Below are 20894 nucleotides of genomic sequence, written 5' to 3'. Positions count from 1 at the left end.
GCAGTGACACTGGGTATTGCTCTTGCCTGTGTGCCTTCAGAATCTAACCCTGACTCTTCTGGTGGGTTGAGGAGCAACTTAACACCTTTCAATAAATGGCTTTTCTAGTTAAAGGGAAAAAAAAATTGGGGGGGAGATAGATATACATGTAAACAAAAAGAGTGAGAAGCCAAGGAAGACAACTAAAAACAGGTTGAGGAGGCCGGGCGTGGTGGCTCTTGCCTGTAGCACTTTGGGAGGCCAAGGAAGGAGGATCATTTGAGCACAGGAGTTAAAGACCACCCTGGGCAACACAGTGAGACCCCATCTCTATAAAAATAATAATAATAAAATAAAATAATAAAACAAGGAGGGAAGTGACCAATTAAAACATTATTTTGTGGTGGGGGGTGGGGGCGGTCAGGGGATAGTTTTAAATCCTAGCAGCAAGATTAATGAAGATCACTTTCCAGGTCTAGAGCAGGTGGGATAGCTGGATGGAGGTAAACTGATATGAAAGACTGTTCTCCAGACTGATAGGAGAATCCTAGCTTAGGGATAGGACAACATGCTGAATTGAGATATGCCGTTTTCATTTCCCTGAACTTTTCTTACATGTTCATATTAATCGACAATACATTTTCCAGAATGTTACCAGAAACTTCACTTCTACAGGAGATGGCCCTGAGTGCCAAAGTAGAGAATATAGAAATTAAGAATGTGCAATGGGCAAAACTAAATTTTCACTGAAAACAAAGAAAAATGCTGTCTTGTGGATGGGTTTTTGTTTTAAAGAAAATTTCTCAGAATATATTCAACATCAGATATCCACAAATATCTATAAACACAAAGCTCTAAATCACAAGTTACCCACGAGTGATAACATAAGGTACTTACTTCTCAGAGGGCATGTTAAGAAAAAAATATGCTGTAAGTTAATTACATTTTCTAGTTATTTCATGTCTGAAGCTATCAAGAGAAAAAATAAGACCCTTGAGAAAACAATGTGAGAACATAATTTTTTATTCATATAGATAGAGGAGTGTTAAGCACCCTCTTCTAGTGCAAAAACACTTAATGAAAAACAACAGAGAAACATCCATTTAGTCCAATTCACTGAGACTAGCCTAAAGCCTTAGGAGCAGTGCTCGGTTGCTTCTCTAATCCCCTGACCATGGTTCAGTTATATAGAGGAGGGCTTAGAAAACAAATCAATCACATTTTTCAGTCTAGTCTGATACATAGTGTATTACAGGTCCAGCCTTATATTGTAGCACAACTAAGATAAAGGAACCAATAATGAGAGTCACATAAGAAAACACATTTTCTATGTTCCATTTCAATGGGAAGTCAGATATTGTAAGCAAGCAAGGGATTCTCAGTAAGGAAAACCAGGTTCTGTCGCAACTTTTACCAGTTAGTCTTTACAAGAAATGTTATTTTATGACCATGCTGCTTATATCACCAGCTATACAAGAAAATTAGCTTGCCATCCCTACATCCAAAGTTTTCCAGAAGAATTAACAGATTTAAAACTTATTATTTAAATGCCATACAGTAGTGTATATATTATTTATAGCCTCTTAATTAAATAAATCTAAATTAAAACCATCTATGGAGCCCAGTAAGATAATATTTATTAATTTTAAAACATACATACACGGAGCAAGCCCACTCCTCCCCACCAGTACATACACATATTCCCTATTAGTGTGTGACTAAATCATATCCTTGCAAGCGAAACTAAATAACCTTAAACTTAAAAAAAGGATCATTTTGGTTCAATATCTATTATTGTTGATGATTATGTAATCTTGTTGATGACATCAACAAGAATCACTGAAACCAATTTGCGGAATCTTCTTTTTCTAGTAGTTCTGCCACAGTTCTAATTAGATATGATCCTCAAGTTGTAACTTGGACTTATAGTAAATATTTTTTAGTTCCTTAATTCTAAAGTTCACAAGGTGTTTTAATAGGCAAAAGATATCAAAAGCTAGTATAAAAACTGCAAGGTAATTGATCCTAGAACCTTAACCATTGAGCTGATATTTTCACACTGATCTTTACATAAAAATAGTATTGAAATAAGCTGAAGCACCATTTGGCTTTAAGTATTACCTATTTGCCATGCTGCAGAATCTATTGGCAGTGTTTTTCAAAGTAAAAATAAAATAGTAACGTTTTAATATGCAGCCTATTAATGCTGATACCCTAGTTTTTTCAGCATGTTATCCATACTAATGTAGTCAAACAGCTGGTCACAGATTAAAAGTAGAGCTTTTAAATCCAGACCAAATTTTAATTTAACCACCACCTATGGACTTGTACATTGAAACCCCTTATTTGCCTCCCCTTGAATGTCCTACTCTTTTGAGGCTTAAATATCCAAGGTCAGAATTTCAATATTAAGCTCCTCAGAGTAATAAAGAAAAGTTCTAGTTAAATTCTTCAGCTAAGTTCTAGTCAATGGCTTTGGAAAAAAACAACACACTATTAATTGGTTAAGGCAAAAGAAAAAAAAAAAAACTCACACAAATTCTGGTTCCCTAAACAACCATTCTCTAAAATGATAAATGCAGAGCATGTCTAGAAACCCAGAAATCAAGAACCTGTAGCCAACTTAGTTTATTCCTCCCACCTAAAAAGTTTTGGATCCATGCATTGGAAAAGATGTGTGGAATGCAGGTAAATGATTTTGCACCTTGGTGAAAAGCTTTTCAGAAGGCCTAAGTGTTTGAGGCCACAAGGAGACAGGAACTTCTCTGGATTCTAGTATCACCCTTAAACTACCAGGGGACAAAAGTGGAGTCCATAATAATGAACATTCTCTCCCCAAAGCGTCTTCAGCTGGGTGGTTCAATAGCAATTGGTCCACAGAAGAGTAATCAGTCCTGATTAATTCTGTATGGAGCATTAGCACCAGAATCTTATAATACATAGAACTAACCAATGCCAGAGTTGTAGTAAGTCATTCGAAAGAGAAGGTTTCTCTGTCAAGTTTGCATTAGTGTGGTTCTTAGAAGATCTGCAAAGAGGCCAGAGTCTCATAATACACTGATAGAATATCAATAATAATTACAGAAGCCAAAGATACACATCTACCCACGGACAGGAGTTACATATTCCCTTAATATCTAGAAACGTGTAAGATTGTTAAGTGTGTTTTCATAGTTAAATTCAGGTAAAGCAAACAGTTTCTCTTACTGATCCTAGTTTCTTCAATTTTCTTCAACTGATCCTAATTTTTATCACCTACCCTACCAAACCCACTCCTAAATAAATGTACACATTTATACAGAAAACACACAAAGTTCAGTGCATGAGTAACATGGCCTTTTATAATAGTTCTCTCTGTCCCCCTTTTTTACACACTTTTAATCATGGGTAACTTAAAATATACAATCTCTTAACAATAAATACACATTCATGTAACAAGAACCATATCACTGTTATTCTACTGGATATATCTTGAAATAGCATCGGTGGACGTGAAAGGTAATGGGATAACAGTTGGGGAGGGCCATTTGTTCAATCTTCCTTTGAAACATTTGGAAGTCTTTGTCTTTCCTTCTTCTAGAAGGCCTTCCTCAGAAAATGCAGGCAGTTCAGAAGGAAATGATCAAAACCATGAATCTCTCCTCTTGGGATATCAGCACTCTTGCTGCAAGAAGATGTCATCTCAAGTGCAAGAGCATCCTCTAAAAGCACAGGAGGGTATACCACCAACTATTTTACAAAAAATCTTTCTAAAAATTAATTTCTATCTCACTTGCTTTCTCACATTGTATATATTGATAATATTGGTGGGTACTATGTAGTTTAAGAAAACCTTAGATTTCAATTAGATGTATCAAAAGCAAATTTTTAAGACAATCTTTAGAATAATTACCAATCAAAACAATCATATGTATGGCCGGGTGTGGTGGCTCACGCCTGTAATCCCAACACTTTGGGAGGCCGAGGCGGGCAGATCACCTGAGGTTGGGAGTTCAAGACCAGCCTGACCAACATGGAGAAACCCTGTCTCTACTAAAAATACAAAAAAATTAGCCGGGCATGGTGGCCCATGCTTGTAATCCCAGCTACTCAGGAGGCTGAGCCAGGAGAATCACTTGAACCTGGGAGGTGGAGGTTGCAGTGAGCAGAGATCACACCATTGCACTCCAGCCTGGGCAACAAGAGCGAAACTCCATCTCAAAAAAAAAAAAAAAAACTATCATGTGTAACACATATCTCCTTTTATGCAAATAATGACTAATTTTGACAAAACGCATCCAAGTTTTGCAGACCCTGCAGTTTACACAGTTTGCATGAATTAGTTGTTCATTGCCCAACATGAATTAACTCAAATGAATGCATTGCAGAGACTCTCCCAGGGCCTTGAAAAGACCTGTGCAAATGAAAGATCAAAACTTAAGCTTTGTTCACTTCACAGTAAATTCACCTTTGATGTCACGAATGCTCAAAATCCTTTGTAAAGGTTAACAGATTAATTCCAATAATACAGTTAGGGGCTGGGCATGGTGACTCATGACTGTAATCCCAGCACTTTGTGAGGCCAAGGTGGGCAGATCACCTGAGGTCAGGAGTTCAAGATCAGCCTAACCAACATGGTGAAACTGCATCTCTACTAAATATACAAAAATTAGCTGGGCGTGGTGGCACACACCTGTGATCCCAGCTACTCAGGAGGCTGAGGCATGAGGGATCACTTGGAGGTTGCAGTAAGCCAAGATCGTGCCACCGCACTCCAGCCTGGGTGACAGAGCAAGACACCGTCTCAAAAAAATAAATAAATAAATACAGTTGTGAGAATGTGGGAATTTATCATCATAATATTTTACACAGTTAATGAGATATTAAACATTGAATGACTTGCTTGAGCAAATAAATTATCATTCAAAATGGTCTGATTGGCCAGACATGGTGGCTCACATCTCTAATTCCAGCACTTAGGGAGGTCAAGGCAGGCAGATCACTTGAGCTCAGGAGTTCAAGGCCACCCTGGGCAACATGGTGAAACCCCGTCTCTACCAAAAATACAACAAATTAGCCGGGCTTTGTGGCACACACCTGTGGCCCCAGCTACTCAGAAGGCTGGGGTGGGAAGATCGCTTCAGCCTAGGAGGCAGAGATTGCAGTGAGCCGAGATCACACCACTGCACTCCAGCTTGGACAACACAGTAAGATCCCATCTCAAAAAAAAAAAAGTCTGATTTTTGTTTTGATTTTTTAATACTAAAAAAGTTATATTTAAAAGGAAGTCAATAATTTGGTATAGCACTGATCTCTCTTTATTGGGAAAAATATTGCCAAGTATAATCATGCACTGTATAACAATGTTTAGGTCAGCAATGAGCTGCATATACAACGGTAGTCCCATAGATTATCATGAAGCTGAAAATTCTTATTGCCTAGTGACATTGTAGTTAGTAACATCATAGTGCAATGCATTACCTTTTCTATGTTTTGATATATGAATATTTACCATTGTGTTAGAATTGCATACAGTATTCAGTGCAGTAACATGCTGTACAGGCTTGTAGCCTAGGAGGAATAGGCTATACCATATAGCCTAGGAGTATAGTAGGTTATATCATCTAGGTTTGTGTAAGTAAACTATGATGTTAGCATAACAGTGAAATTACCTAAGGACTCATCTTTCAGAACATTAAGCGAGGCATCACTATAATCAATCAATCTTGCTTTACAGGCCCACAGGGCAAATGACTGATAAGGGAGATAGGTATATATCTTTCTTGAGCACTTGTCACCCTAAATTCACATTACTATATCCAATAAAATGCAGGAGATTAGTTTAAGAGCAAGAGAGGTATGCTCTGTGAAAAGGGATTTCATCTCAGAGATAAATACTACTTCTGGTTTTCTAAGTGGCACAACTCTTTCTCTATCAGAAGTTCTCATGGAATCAATCACTGGAGAAGGTTTCAGCTGAAAAATTGGTATTCAGCAAGCCACAAAATAGTACCTGTGAAAGGCCGCACAGCTTTAAGTATGGGAAATCACACCTACCCAGTTCAGAACCAAAATGGTTCTCAGTGCTGGTGTTCCATTTCAGGCAAATCAGCCCCTGAATCATCTGACAGGGGAGGTCCTGATACCTATAAATTAATAATACAGCATCATATGTTCTCAGTAATTGCAAAAGTTCCACTTCCCCAAAATTTCAATTCTATTTGTTCAAATATTAGATGTTTATAATTAACTATCCATAGCTCAAGTTGCCTACATGGAAAAGAATGAAGTAAGGGGACATTGTTCTTTTCCTTTTCTTTAGTCCCAAACATTACTGCTGAGTGGATGTTATTCTTTGATCTTAGCTTATGCATATGTTAAAAGATACTTCTGATCTGCCAAGGCAGTGTAAGCCCACTACAGCCCATCTCTTCTACTTATTACAAAAATACAAAAACAAAAACCTGTTGGAACCATCATATGAAGACTCTGAAGCAGCCCTTATAACTCTGCTACATGAAGTAAAGGAAAACATACCTGAAATGAATGAAGGGATAGGAATTCTTAGCAGAGAAATAGATGCCATAAAAGGGAGCCAAATGTATATTTTAGGACTAAAAAGCACAGTATCTGAAATTTTAAAATCTCACTGGATGGGCTTAATAGCAGAATGAAGATGATAAAGTAAAAAGTCAGAGAACTTGAGGATAGATGAATAGAAATGGCCCAATCTGAAGAATAGAAAGAAAAATGATTAGGAAAAAGTGAACAGAGTCTCGGGAACCTATGAGAAAATACTAAATGGTCTACCATACATATCGTTAGACTCTCAGAAGGAGAGGTGAGAGATTATGGCAGAAAAAAAAATTTCAAAAAACAATGACCAACAACTCCTCAAATCTGGTAAAATATATAAGTTTAAAGATTCAAGAAGGCTGGCAAACCCCAAACAGGACAAACTCAAAGAAAACTGTGTCTAGATACATCATATTTAAGCCAATGAAAAGAAAAGATAAAAATTAAATCTTGAAAGCAGCTAAAGGAAAATGAAACATTACATATAGGGAAACAATTCAAATGCCTGAGAATTTCCCACCAGAAATTACAGAGATCAGAAGACAGAAGAATCCCTTCTTTATAGTGCTGGGAGGAAAAAAAACAAAAAAACAAAAATATGTCAACCCAAATTCCATATCCAATAAAATATACTTCAAGAATTAAAGTAAAATCATTCTCGAATGAAGAAAAACGAAGAACGTTTGTCACCATCAGACCTGCTCTGCAAGAAATGCTAACAAGAAGTTTTTCAGGCTGAAGGAAAATAATACCAGAGGAAAATCTAGGGAAAAAGAGAGACCGACAGAAATGGTAAAGAGCTAGGTAAATATAAAAGACAACTTTTTCTCATAAACTGTTTAAACTATTTATGACTGTTTAAAACAAAACACATAACGTATTGGGGTTCTGAAGACATGTAAATGTAGTACATATGAAGTTCTAACTTAAAGTGCAAACTGGGGAGAAGGGAATATGCTTGCAAGGCTTCCTACTTTTTTTGTTGTTAATTATTTATCAAGAGAAACTATTTCTTAGACCACATATTCATGTTTCATAGCTCAGGAACACAGTTAAGTGACAAACTTCTAGGTAATTCAACCCAAAGAAATCCTTTGCATTCCAAAATCACTTTGTATTCTGAAAGATACCAGCCTTCCCCATCTCCTCCAAATCTTTCATGGAATCATAATTTCTGTAGAAATCTGCATATGTCTTCTTTCTTGGTTCAGCCACAGCAATCTTACAGACGGCTGCAACCCCCAGGGATACAATAAAGGCTCCAACATATGAAATCATAGACATTTGGCCAGAAGACCACACATCTGAGGTTTTGCCAAAGCGGTGGAAGACACGGTAGTTACTGTCCTTTATAGGTATGTCAACCTCAAAACCAACGTCTTTCCTGGAAGATGGAGAAATGGATGGGCAATTCTTACTTTTTGTTTCAAGGGGTACAATGTAGACTATGAAAAATTAGTGATGTATATTGTAATTCCTCGAGCAATCACTAAAAAAAATATAAAAAGATATTGCTGAAAAAATACTAAAACTATTCAAAAACAAAAGAAAACTGAAAAGGAAAAACAGAGGAGCAAACAGAAAACAAATAATAAAAAGAAGGGACTAGATCCAAAAATATCAATTATCGCATTAAATGTTAATGGTCTAAACATTCTGTGGTCAGCAGGATTGTAAAGCTATGCCCTTAAGATTCCTGTCCCTAGCTAGTTAATCAAACTAATTTCAGTACCGATATGAAGGGACTTTGTACCTGGAATAAATGTTACTAATTAGCTGTTAATTGTTACTAATTAGCTGTTAAATGTTACTAATTAGGATAGATTATCTTCGTGGGCCCAGTGTAATCATGTGAGCTCTTAGCATCAGAGTAAGTCAGAGATGTGGCAGAAGGAGTGGTCAGAGGGATTCAAGTGTAACAGAGATTTGACCACTGTTGCTAGCTTTGAAGGCAGAGGAAGTGGGCCATGAGCCAAGGAATGTGGGTGGCATCTAGAAGCTGAGAACAACCCCTAGCTGTTAGCCAGCAAGGAAAGAGGGACTTCAGCCCTAAAACCATATAGAACTAAATTAGCCCAACAACCCAAGTGAACCTGGAAATGGTTTCTCCCCTAATGCCTCCAGAAAATAATGCAGCCCTGCAGACACCTTGATTTCCACCTGTGAGACTCATGCAGAGAAGCAGCTGTGCCCTAGCTTCTGACCCAGAAACTGTGAGATAATAAATGGATATTAATTTAGTGTGTTAAGTAGTCCCCCCCATCCATGAGGGATATGTTCCAAGGCCCACAGTAGATGCCTGAAACCTCAGATAGTACCAAGCCCTAAATATATAGTATTGTGTTTTTTTTTATCTGAAAGCCTAGACAGCTACTAAGCAATAAAATGGTAGGTAGCATACATGTATACAGCACGGATACACGGGACAATGGGACAATTCATGTCCTGAGCAGAACAGAGCCGGACAGCTCAAGCTTTATTCAAAATGGTGTTCAATTTAAAACTTAAGAACCGTTTATTTCTGGAACTTTCCACTAACATTTTCAGACCACAGTTGACCATAGGTAACTGTAAGTGCAGAAAGCAAAACTATAGATAAGGGGGGACTACCATATCTCTAAGGTAGCAGAAATAATAAACGAATACACATTCCAATTAAAAGGCAAAGACTGACAGAATGTATACAAAGGAAAGATCCTATTTATATGCTGTCTGTGAAAGAAACATTTTAAATATAAATATAAAAAACGGATAGGGTGAAAGTAAATGAAATCAACAAGATTTACTATGCAAACATACGTATAAGAAGTTTGGAATGGCTATTTTAATATCAGATAAAATAGACTTCAAAGCACAGACCACTACCAGAGATAAAGAGAGGCATTTCATAATGAGAAAAGGTACAATGTATCAGAAAGACAAAACAATTATGTGCAAATACCTAATAATAGAGATTTAAAATGTATAAAGCAGCCAGGCGTGGTGGCTCACTCCTGTAATCCCAGCTACTCAGGAGGCTCAGGAGGAGGTCAGGAGTTTGAGCAACACAGCAAGGCCAGCCACAACATCAGAGCAAGACCCTATCTCTCAAAACAAAAAAGAAAAAATTTAGCTGGATGTGGTGAGCTGTGCCTGTAGTCTTAGTTACTCAGGAGGTTGATGGGGGAAGATGGCTTGATCCTAGGAATACAAGGTTGCAGTGAGCTATGATCATGCCACTGCACTCCAGCCTGGGCAACACAGTGACACCCCATCTCTAAAAAAAAAATAATAAAATACATGAAGCAAAAATAAATAGATATAGGCCAGGTATGGTGGCTCATGCCTGTAATCCCAGCACTTTGGGAGGCCGATATGGGTGGATCACTTGAGTTCAGGAGGTCAAGACCAGCTGGGCAACAAAGCAAGACTCTGTCTTGAAATAAATAAATTAATTAAATTAAAATAAACAGATATAAGAGAGAAATAGGCAATTCTACAACATAATAAAAGATTTTAACAGCACTCTTTCAAGAACTGATAGACTTAAACAAAAAAAATTAAGAGCATAGATGATCTGAAGAATACTGTACTATTAACCACCTTGATCTAATTTCACATTTATAGAACAATTAATCCAACAACAAAGAATATACATTTTTTCAAGGGAACAAAGTCAATCACCAAGATAGACCGTAGACCATAAAACATGTCTCATTGAATCTAAAAAAATCAGGATCACACTGAGTGTATTCTCTGACTACAATGGAATTAAATTACAAATTAATCAGTAATAAGATATCTAGGGAAACCTCAAATACCTCGCTATTAAACAACATTTCTAAATAATTCATAGGTCAGAGAAGAAATTACAAGGGAAATTAGAAAACGTTTGGACTAACCTTTTTTTTTTTTTTTTTTTTTAAGATGGAGTCTTGCTCTGTCGCCCAGGCTGGAGTGCAGTGGCACCATCTCGGCTCACTGCAAGCTCTGCCTCCCAGATTCACGTCAATCTCCTGCCTCAGCCTCCCGAGTAGCTGGGACTACAGGCACCTGCCACCACGCCCGGCTAATTTTTTTGTATTTTTAGTAGAGATGGGGTTGCACCATGTCAGCCAGGATGGTCTCCATCTCCTGACCTTGTGATCTGCCTGCCTTAGCCTCCCAAAGTGCTGGGATTACAGGTGTGAGCCACTGTGCCCAGCCTGGACTAACCTTAATGTTAAAACATGACAAAGATATCTTTTTTAAAAAAAGGAAATTATAGTAGCAGTAATAGGAGGTTAGATATATACAAAATAATTATCAAATAAGGAAATATATTAAATTATACATAGAATAACATACAGCTAATTTTCTCACTCTCAAAGAGGATAGTAAACTACACCAAACTCTGTGATGTTGGATTAGAATTAAAGGTATCTTTGTAGATTTCAGTAAGCATAGAAATGAAAATACAACATATCAAAAGCTGTAGGATGAAGGTAAAGCAGTGCTTAGAGGAAATGTGTAGCTTTACACGCTTACATTACAAAAACAAAACAAAACAAAACAAAAAACAAAAAACTAAGTGACCAAGTGATGGGTTTCCTTAAGAACCTAGAAAAATTGAGAGAATAAACCCAAAGTAAGTAAAAGGGGAAAACTAAGAGGAGACATCAATAAAATAGGGAACTGACAGATAACAGAGGAAATTAACAATGCCAAAGGCTTGATTTTGTTGAAAAACACAACAAAATTGATAAACTCCTAACTATACTGATCGAGAAAAAGAAAGTGAACATAATAAGTAAAAATAAATAAGGAATAATCATCACAGTCCTTACAGATATTAAAAGGACAATAAGAGGCCAGGTGCAGTGGCTCACGCCTGTAATCCCAGCACTTCAGGAGGCTGAGGTGGGTGTATCACTGGAGGTTAGAAGTTTGAGACCAGCCTGGCCAACATGGTGAAACCCTGTCTCTACTAAAAATACAAAAATTAGCCGAGTGTAGTGGCTCATGCCTGAAATCCCAGTAACTCGGGAGGCTGAGGCAGGAGAATCACTTAATCCCAGGAGGTAGAGGTTGCAGTGAGTTGAGATTGTGCCACTGTACTCTGGGTGACAGAGCAAGACTCCGTCTCAAAATCAAAAACAAAACAAAAGGACAATAAGAGAATGCTATGAACAACGTCATGCCAACAAATTTTAAAAATTGTATGACATGAACAAAAAGATTAAAAAATACAACCTACCGGCCAGGCGCGGTGGCTTACGCTTGTAATCCCAGCACTTTGGGAGGCCGAGGCAGGCGGATCACGAGGTCAGGAGATCGAGACCACGGTGAAACCCCGTCTCTACTAAAAATACAAAAAAATTAGCCGGGCGTGGTGGCGGGCGCCTGTAGTCCCAGCTACTCGGAGAGGCTGAGGCAGGAGAATGGCATGAACCCGGGAGGCGGAGCTTGCAGTGAGCCGAGATTGCGCCACTGCACTCCAGCCTGGGCGTCAGAGCAAGACTCCGTCTCAAAAAAAAAAAAAAAAAAAAACAACCTACCAAAAGAGACACAAGAAGAAACAGAAAATCTAAATAGCACTGTATCTTTTAAAGAAATTGAGAGGCCGGGCGTGGTGGCTCACGCCTCTAATCTCAGCACTTTGGGAGGCCGAGACGGGCAGATCACGAGGTCAGGAGATCAAGACCATCCTGGCTAACACGGTAAAACCCCGTCTCTACTAAAAACACAAAAAAATTAGCCGGGCGTAGTGGCGGGTGCCTGTAGTCCCAGCTACTTGGGAGGCTGAGGCAGGAGGATGGCATGAACCTGGGAGGAGGAGCTTGCAGTGAGCCGAGATAGCGCCATTGCACTCCAGCCTGGACGACAGATCAAGACTCTGTCTCAAAAAAAAAAAGAAAAAGAAAAAAAGAAATTGAAACCTGAAATCAGGCTGGGCACGGTGGCTCACGCCTGTAATCCCAGCACTTTGGGAGGCGGATCACCTGAGGTTGGGAGTTCGAGACCAGCCTGACCAACATGGAGAAACACCTTCTCTACTAAAAATACAAAATTAGCCGGGTGTGGTGGCACATGCCTGTAATCCCAGCTACTCGGGAGGCTGAGGCAGGAGAATCACTTGAACCCAGGAGGCAGAGGTTGTCGTGAGCCGAGATCGCACCATTGCCCTCCAGCCTGGGCAACAAGAGCAAAACTCAGTCTCAAAAAAAAAAAAAAATTATCCAAAACTTTCCTCAGAATAAAGCTCTTGGGATAGATGGCTTCACCAGTGAATTCTATTAATATTCAAGGAACCAATAACACCAACTTATTAAACTTTTTCAGGAAATAAAGAGAGACCACTGCTCAACTTGTTTTATGAAGCTAACAAAACCTTAATGTTAAAACATGACAAATATATCTTTTTTAAAAAAGGGAAATCACAGTAGCAGTAATAGGAGGTTAGATATATATAAAATAATTAATCAAATAAGTACATATATTAAATTATACGTGGAATAACATACAGCTAAATTTCTCACTGCTAAAGAAGAGAATAGTAAACTAGGCCAAACCTGGGTGTTGGATTCACAATTAGAGGTATCTTTGTAGATTTCAGTAACCATAGGTAGAAATAGAAATAAACTCATAGTAAATGTGTATGTATATACATATGTCTGTGTACCTAGCTCTGTCCACTAAGAGGGCCTTGGAACAATGACTCCCCCCAAATCAATGGACACACCTAGAGCCCAGATCTTAATTTCCAAATATGATTTTCTACTAAAGGAAACTAGGGATCCTTAGAGAGATGGCTGATTTCAGGCTGGTACAAATCCATCTGCATTATCTGTTGTGCCAGATAGCAAGGAATTCCTCAAAGAATGATGAGGACTTGTCAAAAGGAGACAGAAGCTACCTTGAAGGGGATCCCACTAGAAAAACTGGACTAATTTGAACTAATGACTCAACAATGTGAAAACAAACAACCAGTAAAAATGGGCAAAAGATTTGAGCAGATATTTCATCAGAGAAGACATACAGCTCTTTCATGTGCAAATAAGCACATGGAAAGATTCTCAACATCTTTGTCATTAGGGAAATACAAATTAAAACCACAATGAGATGCCACTTCACACCTATTAGAATGGCTAAAATTAAATTGACAAACCAAGTATTGGTGAGGATAAGGCACAACTGAAATTATTATGCATTGCTGGTTGAAATACAAAATAGTGCAGACATTTTGGAAAAATTTGATAGTTTCTTCTAAAGTTAAACATATACTTACCAAGTGACCCAGCAAATCCATTTTCAGTTATTTACCAACTAAATGTGAAACTGTATATTCACACAAAAAAACATTTACAAATGTTTATATAACACTTCACGTTTAATTGTCAAAAACTGCAAACAACTCAACTGTCCCTCAGCTGGAAAATGGATAAATAGATAAATAGACTCCATCTCTAAAAAAAAAAAAATTGTATTAGCTGGGCATGGTAGCCTGCACCTATAGTCCCAGCTCCTTGGGAGACTGAGGTGGAAAGATGGCTTAAGCCCAGGAGTTCAAGGCTGCAGTGAGCTATGAGCATGCCACTGCACTCCAGCCTGGGCAACAGAGCAAGACCATGTGTCCAAAAAAAAAAAAAAAGAGGCCAGGTACAGTGGCTCATAGCCAGGTGTGTTGGTGCATGCCTGTGTCCCAGCTACTCAGGAAGGTGATGTGGGAAGATTGCTTAAGCCCAGGGGATCAAGGCTGTAGTGAGCCATGATGTTGCCACTGCACTCCAGCCTGGATGACACAGCAAAACCCTGTCTCAAAAAAAAGAAGTAAAGAAGTATATAAGAAATGTATTGATACTCTATGGTTCCTAAATGTGGAATCTGTGACAGTGATTATCTCTTCACTTGACAGGAATTTGTTCAGTTTTAATTAAATGTTGCTATAGAAATTGTTGGCAAGAGATAAGGCAAAGCAATCACAGCAATAAACCCTTTCATCAGCATCTCTAGATAATTTGTTATCCTCACAGTAACACTACTCCTTTGTAGAGCTCTACAGAACTATTAAAGAGTTAACAGTGAGGCTGGGGGCAATGCCTCATGCCTATAATCCCAGCACTTCAGGAGACCGAGGCAGGCGGATCACTTGAGGTCAGGAGTTCAAGACCAGCCTGGCCAACATGGTGAAACCCTGCCTCTAATAAAAATACAAAAATTAGCTGGGTGTGGTGGCACGCACCTGTAATCCCAGCTGCTCGGGAGGCTGAGGCACAAGAATCACTTGAACCTGGGAGGCAAAGGTTGCAGTGAGCTGAGATTGCACCACTGCATCCAGCCTGGGCGACAGAGTGAGACTCTGTCTCAAAAAATAAAAATAAAAAAAGAGTTAACAGTGGAAAAAGCATCACCATGGATAAAGAACAACATACAGGAAATCTCTATGAAATGGAAATGTGTTAATAATGAGGGCGGAGAATTAATTCTAAAACAAAAGTTGCCTAGCTTCAAGCAAAGGTGAAAAATCTGTCTGAAGTAGTAAACGGAAAGTACAATGTCCATAGCCAAAGTTTGTAGCTAGTTATGGTTGGCTCAGGAGATTTAAGTTTGCCAGTTTTCTCAGTGTAAAAATGAGTGATATGGCTGTTGATATAAAGGTAATAGAAACACATATATTCTGAAAAGTTAAGAGCAATGATAGAAAAAAATGACTATATGGAATAGCAAATCTTTAACATGGATAAAATGGATTGTCTTGGGGAAAAAATGTCAAATAGATAATCTATTTTGGAAGAATAAAAACAATTCCAGAGTTTCTCCCTTTGAAAGGTAGGTTGTTTATTACTTTGGAGTTAATATAGTGAAATACGACAAAATATAAAAAAACCCCAGTAGTTAACAAAAACTGTAGCTAGGCTGCATACCCAGACACACACATTTTTAACCTATAAAAAATGGACTACTGGCCAGAAGCCATAGCTCACGTCTGTAATTCCAACACTTTGGGAAGCTAAAGCAGACGGATCACTTGAGGCCAGGAGTTTTGAGACCAGCCCAGGCAACATAGCAAGGCCTCATCTCTACAAAAAATTTAAAAATTAGTTGGATATGGTGGTGCATGCCTGTAATCTCAGCTACTTGGGAGGCTGAGGTAGTTGGATTGCTTAAGCTCAAGGGTTTGAGGCTGCAGTGAGCTGGGATCATGTTACTGCACTCCAGCCTGGGCACCAGAGTGAGACCATGTCTCTAAAAAAAAAAAGTATTATGGGAACTTAGGAAATGTTTGTGTAAATATATACGTAGTAAAGGCACTAAGTGCAATGAATCAAACAAACTTTAGCAAGCAAAATGTTATAGATCCCACCAATAAACCTGCACAACTCTTAAGAGCAAACTCTCCCTAAAATACTTTACTAGTAAGAGAGAGACCCGAGTTCTGTCCATCCTATAAAGAGTATTTCTGTACCTGATGTAATGTAATACTGGGGGTGTGCAGGTCAATAGCAGCCAGAGAAGGAATTCGAGATTCTGAAAGAATTTTGCTCTCTTTCTTTGTTAGCCTGGAATTTCGAGCTAGATAGAAATGACCATAAACACAGTGAAAATATTAGACATTTTGTTAGTTTTTAGTTTTTCACATTCTCTACTTGTTCCTCAGTATGTACTTATTATAATAGGTATTTACATACTTAAATATGTAAAGTTACTATAAAAAGTTTTATTTTAAATTCTGTTTATTTAACATACATTTTAAATAATCGAAACAGACTATACAAAGTAAAAGCATTATCAACACACCTATGCCTTCCAATGCTCTTAGTTCAGGGAGATGATTATAGTTTAGTTCAGGCAAATGGACATCTGTCCTGGAGTATTCTCTTCTTTTCTTACTTGCCCAAAAGAGGCTTTTTTCACTAGAGACCTAATATCATCAACATAGTCAACAAAAAAGAATTAGTTTCAAGGTTAGCTAGGCTTTCCTTCTTCTGTAACTCCTATGTTCATATCCTAAAATTTGTGAAATTGAAGGTCTATAATAAAAAATTTGAAGGACACGAATAATACAAAAAAATTATCCAATTATTTCAAATGACTTCCTCATTAAATTCATTAAAATTGCTAACAAGTAGATAACTTGATTGCTATGAGTTTCTCCTTCTCCCTTTGCCAATTATCAGTGTGTAAGTCCCAGCAAGTAGTAAAAGGTTAAAAGATGGGCATTGATGCCCTGGTTCTTCAGGCCAGCAAGGTCGGGCCTTATAACGCTTCCTAGGCTTTTCAGCAAATAGTTGCTGTTGCCTTCATAAATTTTGAACAGTTTATCTTCACATGTATATCATCCCCTAGCTTATTTTTCACTTTCCCAATAAAATTTTGCTATTCATTTTTCTGTATTTGTCCTTGTCTTGCTCCTCAGAGTTAGAATATAATACTATCTTCCTAGGAATACAATTTATTAAGTAAAGAATTTTAACTTCAATCATTTTCCTGATCTTTCTTAGTACTATTATTTCACAGTTGATAAAGTCAGAAAAAATAGTGAGGAATAGCAGCAGCACTTCAATTCTGCATCCTTATGAATTTGACACTTTTCCAATATTTTTCATTCGAGAATCACAGGCCTGTATTCATATGTATGTATAATGAACTACATACACACAAACATATGTATAATGACATTAAGTTATTGAGGTTCCTTGATGCCTCAAACTTAATATTCTGTGAGTTATGCCATTCTGGCTGCCAGAAAGTCTTCAAGAGTCCTGCGGTGAGCTTTTGAGTTTCTTTCTTTTGGATGTTTCTGCTTACTCTTTTCATAGAACAAGCGCTAAGGCTATTGGTTCAAGTTGGCTATAAAATAAAATAGTTAAAGAAAACTATACGCAAGCACAAAAAATAAAATTTAAAAATGAGTTTAAACTACCAGATTAACATATTCAAAGAGTGAAAATAAAACATATAATATATATATTATATAATATAATAATATATTTATTCACACATCAGAATGGGGGCATAAAACATGGGAGAGAGGTATTGATCTTTAACATACAAGTTGAAGAAAGTCTAGGCTTAGCTCTGCTTGCATTAATTTTCATTAAGGAAAGACTCCACTGGGTCTTCGCCCTCCTAATCTTCACCTCCTCTCTTGATTACCTCTTCCAAAGAAGAATAAATCAGATCTAAAATTATCAGCCAGCATTGATTATGCAATACCTGAAAGCAGGTTGATATCAGTTCTGGCAAAATGGTATTGAACCAGCTATTTTGAAAAGCCTTCCTGATTAAAATAATCTTCCAAAGCAAATCAGGATTTTAAAACACAAATATCCACGAGGAAACCAAAAAAGAAAGTACTATTGGCACAGAAATTATAAACTAAGAATAATTAAAAGAAAAACAAATACAATGTCCAAATCACGAGAGAGATGAAAAGGCTGCATTTTTCAGCTCTGAAGATAGTGAGAGAAGTAGAAAAGGGAAATTTGTCTCACATACACACACACACACACACACACATACACACAAAATATTCCTTTGGGAATACATCCATACCTCCCTTGGTTGTGAAAAGCATTCATTCATTCAGTGTGGAGTCTTTCCTTAATGAAAATTAATGCAAGCAGAGATAAGCCTAGACTTTCTTCAACTTGTGGGTTAAAGGTCAATACCTCTCTCCCATGTTTTATACCCCCATTCTAAGGTGTGAATAAATGTATTATTATAAATATTTATTATGTGTTTTATTTTCACTCTTTGAATATGTTAATCTGGTAGTTTGAACTCATTTTTAAATTTTAGGCCAGCCCTGGTGACTCATGCCTGTAATCCCAGCACTTTGGGAAGCCAAGGTGGGCAGATCACCTGAGGTCAGGAGTTCAAGACCACCAGCCTGGCCAACATGGAGAAACCCCGCCTCTACTAAAAATATAAAAATTAGCTGGGTGTGGTAGCAGGTGCCTGTAATCCCAGCTACTCGGGAGGCTGAGGCAGAAGAATCGCTCAAATCTGGGAGGCGGAGGTTGCAGTGAGCCGAGATCACGCCACTGCACTCCAGCCTGGGCGACAGAGTGAGATTCTGTCTCGAAAAAAAAAAAATTATTTTTCCTACTTGCATAGGAAGGAAAAGTACAATGAGGAAAACAAAAGCACAAATCTCTGCCTTGGAATCTTACGTTCTAGTTGGGGGTGACAGACAATATATAAATAAGAGTATATAGACGATGTCAGGTAAATGCAATGGAAAAAAAAATAAGCAAGGAGAAGGCATCGAACATAAAGGGAGGCATAATGAGTTACAAGACTTCACAATAAGGTTTCATGTGAGCTAAGGAAGAGAAAAAGCAAATCCATTGGGTTATCTGGGGGAAGAATGTTCCAAAGCAAAAGAAATAGCAAGTGCAAAAGCCCAAAGGTGGGAGTATGTCTGACTATGTTCCAGGAATAACAAGGAAATCAGTGTGGTAGAATAGATTGATGGAGAAAGAGTAGGTGGAGATGGGATAAAGGGTTGGGTGGAGTCAATCATGCAGGCACTTATAGACCCTGTAAGGACTTTGGCCTTTCCTCAGAGATAAGAAGCTAATGGAGGATGTTGAGCAGAAGAATGATGAGGGTTCCACCTAACTTTAAAAGAGAAACATTCTGGAGGCCATGCTGAGAATAATAATGCTCCTTCCTATGCTATCTTTAAATACAATATGATACTATGCTTTAATTTGCTGATCCTCTAGATCATGAAGTCCTTGAAAAGAAAGATTGACTTATTTATCATCAGTGTCTCACACATAATAAATGATTGATATTTATTATATAAATAGAATCGTTTCTTTCTTTCTTTCTTTTTTTTTTTTTTTTTTTTGAGACAGGGTCTTGGTCTGTCACCCAGGCTGAGGTGCTGGGGCACAATTACAGCCACAGCTTACCACTGTAGCCTCAACTTTCCAGGCTCAAGCAACCCACCCATCTTAGCATCCCAAGTAGCTAGGACTACAGTCATGTGCCACCATACCCAGCTAACTTTTTAAAAAAATTTTTGTAGAGACAGGATCTTGCTATGTTGCTCAAGCTTGTCTCAAACTCCTGGGCTCAAACTATCCTCCTGCCTCGGCCTCCCAAAGTGCTGGGATTATAGATGTGTGCTACCTTCCCCGGCCAATAGAATACAGCCACCAAAAATCTGGTGTGGGTGAGACAAGACAATTTATCTTTTCATCTACTCTAAAAAAGAACTGACCAGCAATCATCAAGTTGAGAAAATTTACTATGTTACTAAAGAAAAAATAAGACAAGCCAGGCACAGATGGCTCACACCTGTAATCCCAGCACTTTGAGAGGCCAAGGCAGGTGGATCACGAGGTCAGCAGTTCGAGACCAGCCTGGCCAAGATGGTGAAACCCTGTCTCTACTAAAAATACAAAAATTAGCTGGGTGCAGTGGCAGGCACCTGTAATCCCAGCTACTCAGGAGGCTGAGGCAGGAGAATCGCTTGAACCCAGGAGGTGGAGGTTACAGTTAGCCAAGATCGCGCCACTGCACTGTAGCCTGGGTGACAGAGCAAGACTCCGTGAAAAAAAAAAAAAAGAAAAGAAAAAGAAACAGAGGAAGGAAGGAAGGAAGAAAGGAAGGAAGGAAGGAGTTTTCAGACTTATAAAACTTATTTAAACTTTCAGAATTTCACATTTATGACTATGATGGGCTGGGATAATATATGCACAATTAAGGTTTCACTTTATGTGTATCCAAATAAAATTCTCAATTCTTCACTATCATATTTAATTTTAATAAAAGTCTAGAGCTGACTGGTGTTTGCTCTTCTACTACTGAGAACTGCTTACTTACTAATGTGGTCACATTAATGTTACAAATGCCTGATGGGGAATGTCTGCTCGGTTTAACAAATGGAATAGAACACTTCTTAGTTTTCTCATTCACTCTGTAACAACAAAAAAAATGTTTTTAAGTTAGAACCAGCAATAATTATTTTTTCAAGCACAAAACCAAATGACACAGCACCAACTAACAAGCAGTTTAACCAGAATGTAATGTCTATTCTCAAATATACAATGCACATAAATCTGGTGAAACATTCTATTCTTTAACACTACCCTCATGCCTCCCACCAGCCCCCAACTCCTACCAAATACGTTACCCTCCTTTCAGCAAAATTCCCAAATGGAGCTTCCTTATACTACTATAGGCTCACAGTCACACCATGCAGCAGCAACCACTCAAAAATTATCTCTTTTAGTATGACAACCTGCTTTCACATTATTAGACTATATAGCTGTAGATTCTCTTCACCTTAAGCAATAAAACCCTACTTTTTCAGGACTTTGGTGAATTGTTTTGATCAAATGCTAATAATTTTCATCACACAGCCAAAAAGTCTTTTGAAACAG

At 38.0% G+C, this 20894-nt stretch overlaps 1 protein-coding gene across 4 annotated transcripts in view; it reads right to left on the bottom strand.

The window, feature by feature from the left end:
- CDKL2 (cyclin dependent kinase like 2) overlaps positions 1-20894 on the bottom strand; it is an 87321-nt gene that overhangs the window by 30140 nt on the left and 36287 nt on the right. Inside the window, exons 10-14 of one of the 4 annotated variants that reach the window (XM_058433842.1) lie at positions 20335-20428; positions 16291-16414; positions 15959-16065; positions 6016-6104; positions 3299-3680 (exon numbers count right to left, since the gene is read on the bottom strand). In XM_058433842.1, the coding sequence (XP_058289825.1) occupies positions 6039-6104; positions 15959-16065; positions 16291-16414; positions 20335-20428 (391 nt within the window). In that variant the 3' untranslated portion in view covers positions 3299-3680; positions 6016-6038. Of the gene's footprint in view, positions 1-3298; positions 4373-6015; positions 6105-7724; positions 7919-15958; positions 16066-16290; positions 16415-20334; positions 20429-20894 lie in introns of those variants that run through there. The other 3 variants (XM_032150011.2, XM_058433838.1, XM_058433849.1) reach the window with 3 other exon arrangements.

This window comes from Hylobates moloch, unplaced genomic scaffold, assembly GCF_009828535.3.
Source record: "Hylobates moloch isolate HMO894 unplaced genomic scaffold, HMol_V3 SCAFFOLD_2, whole genome shotgun sequence".
Lineage (NCBI taxonomy): Eukaryota > Metazoa > Chordata > Mammalia > Primates > Hylobatidae > Hylobates > Hylobates moloch.
This window is presented reverse-complemented; position numbering and strand designations above follow the sequence as displayed.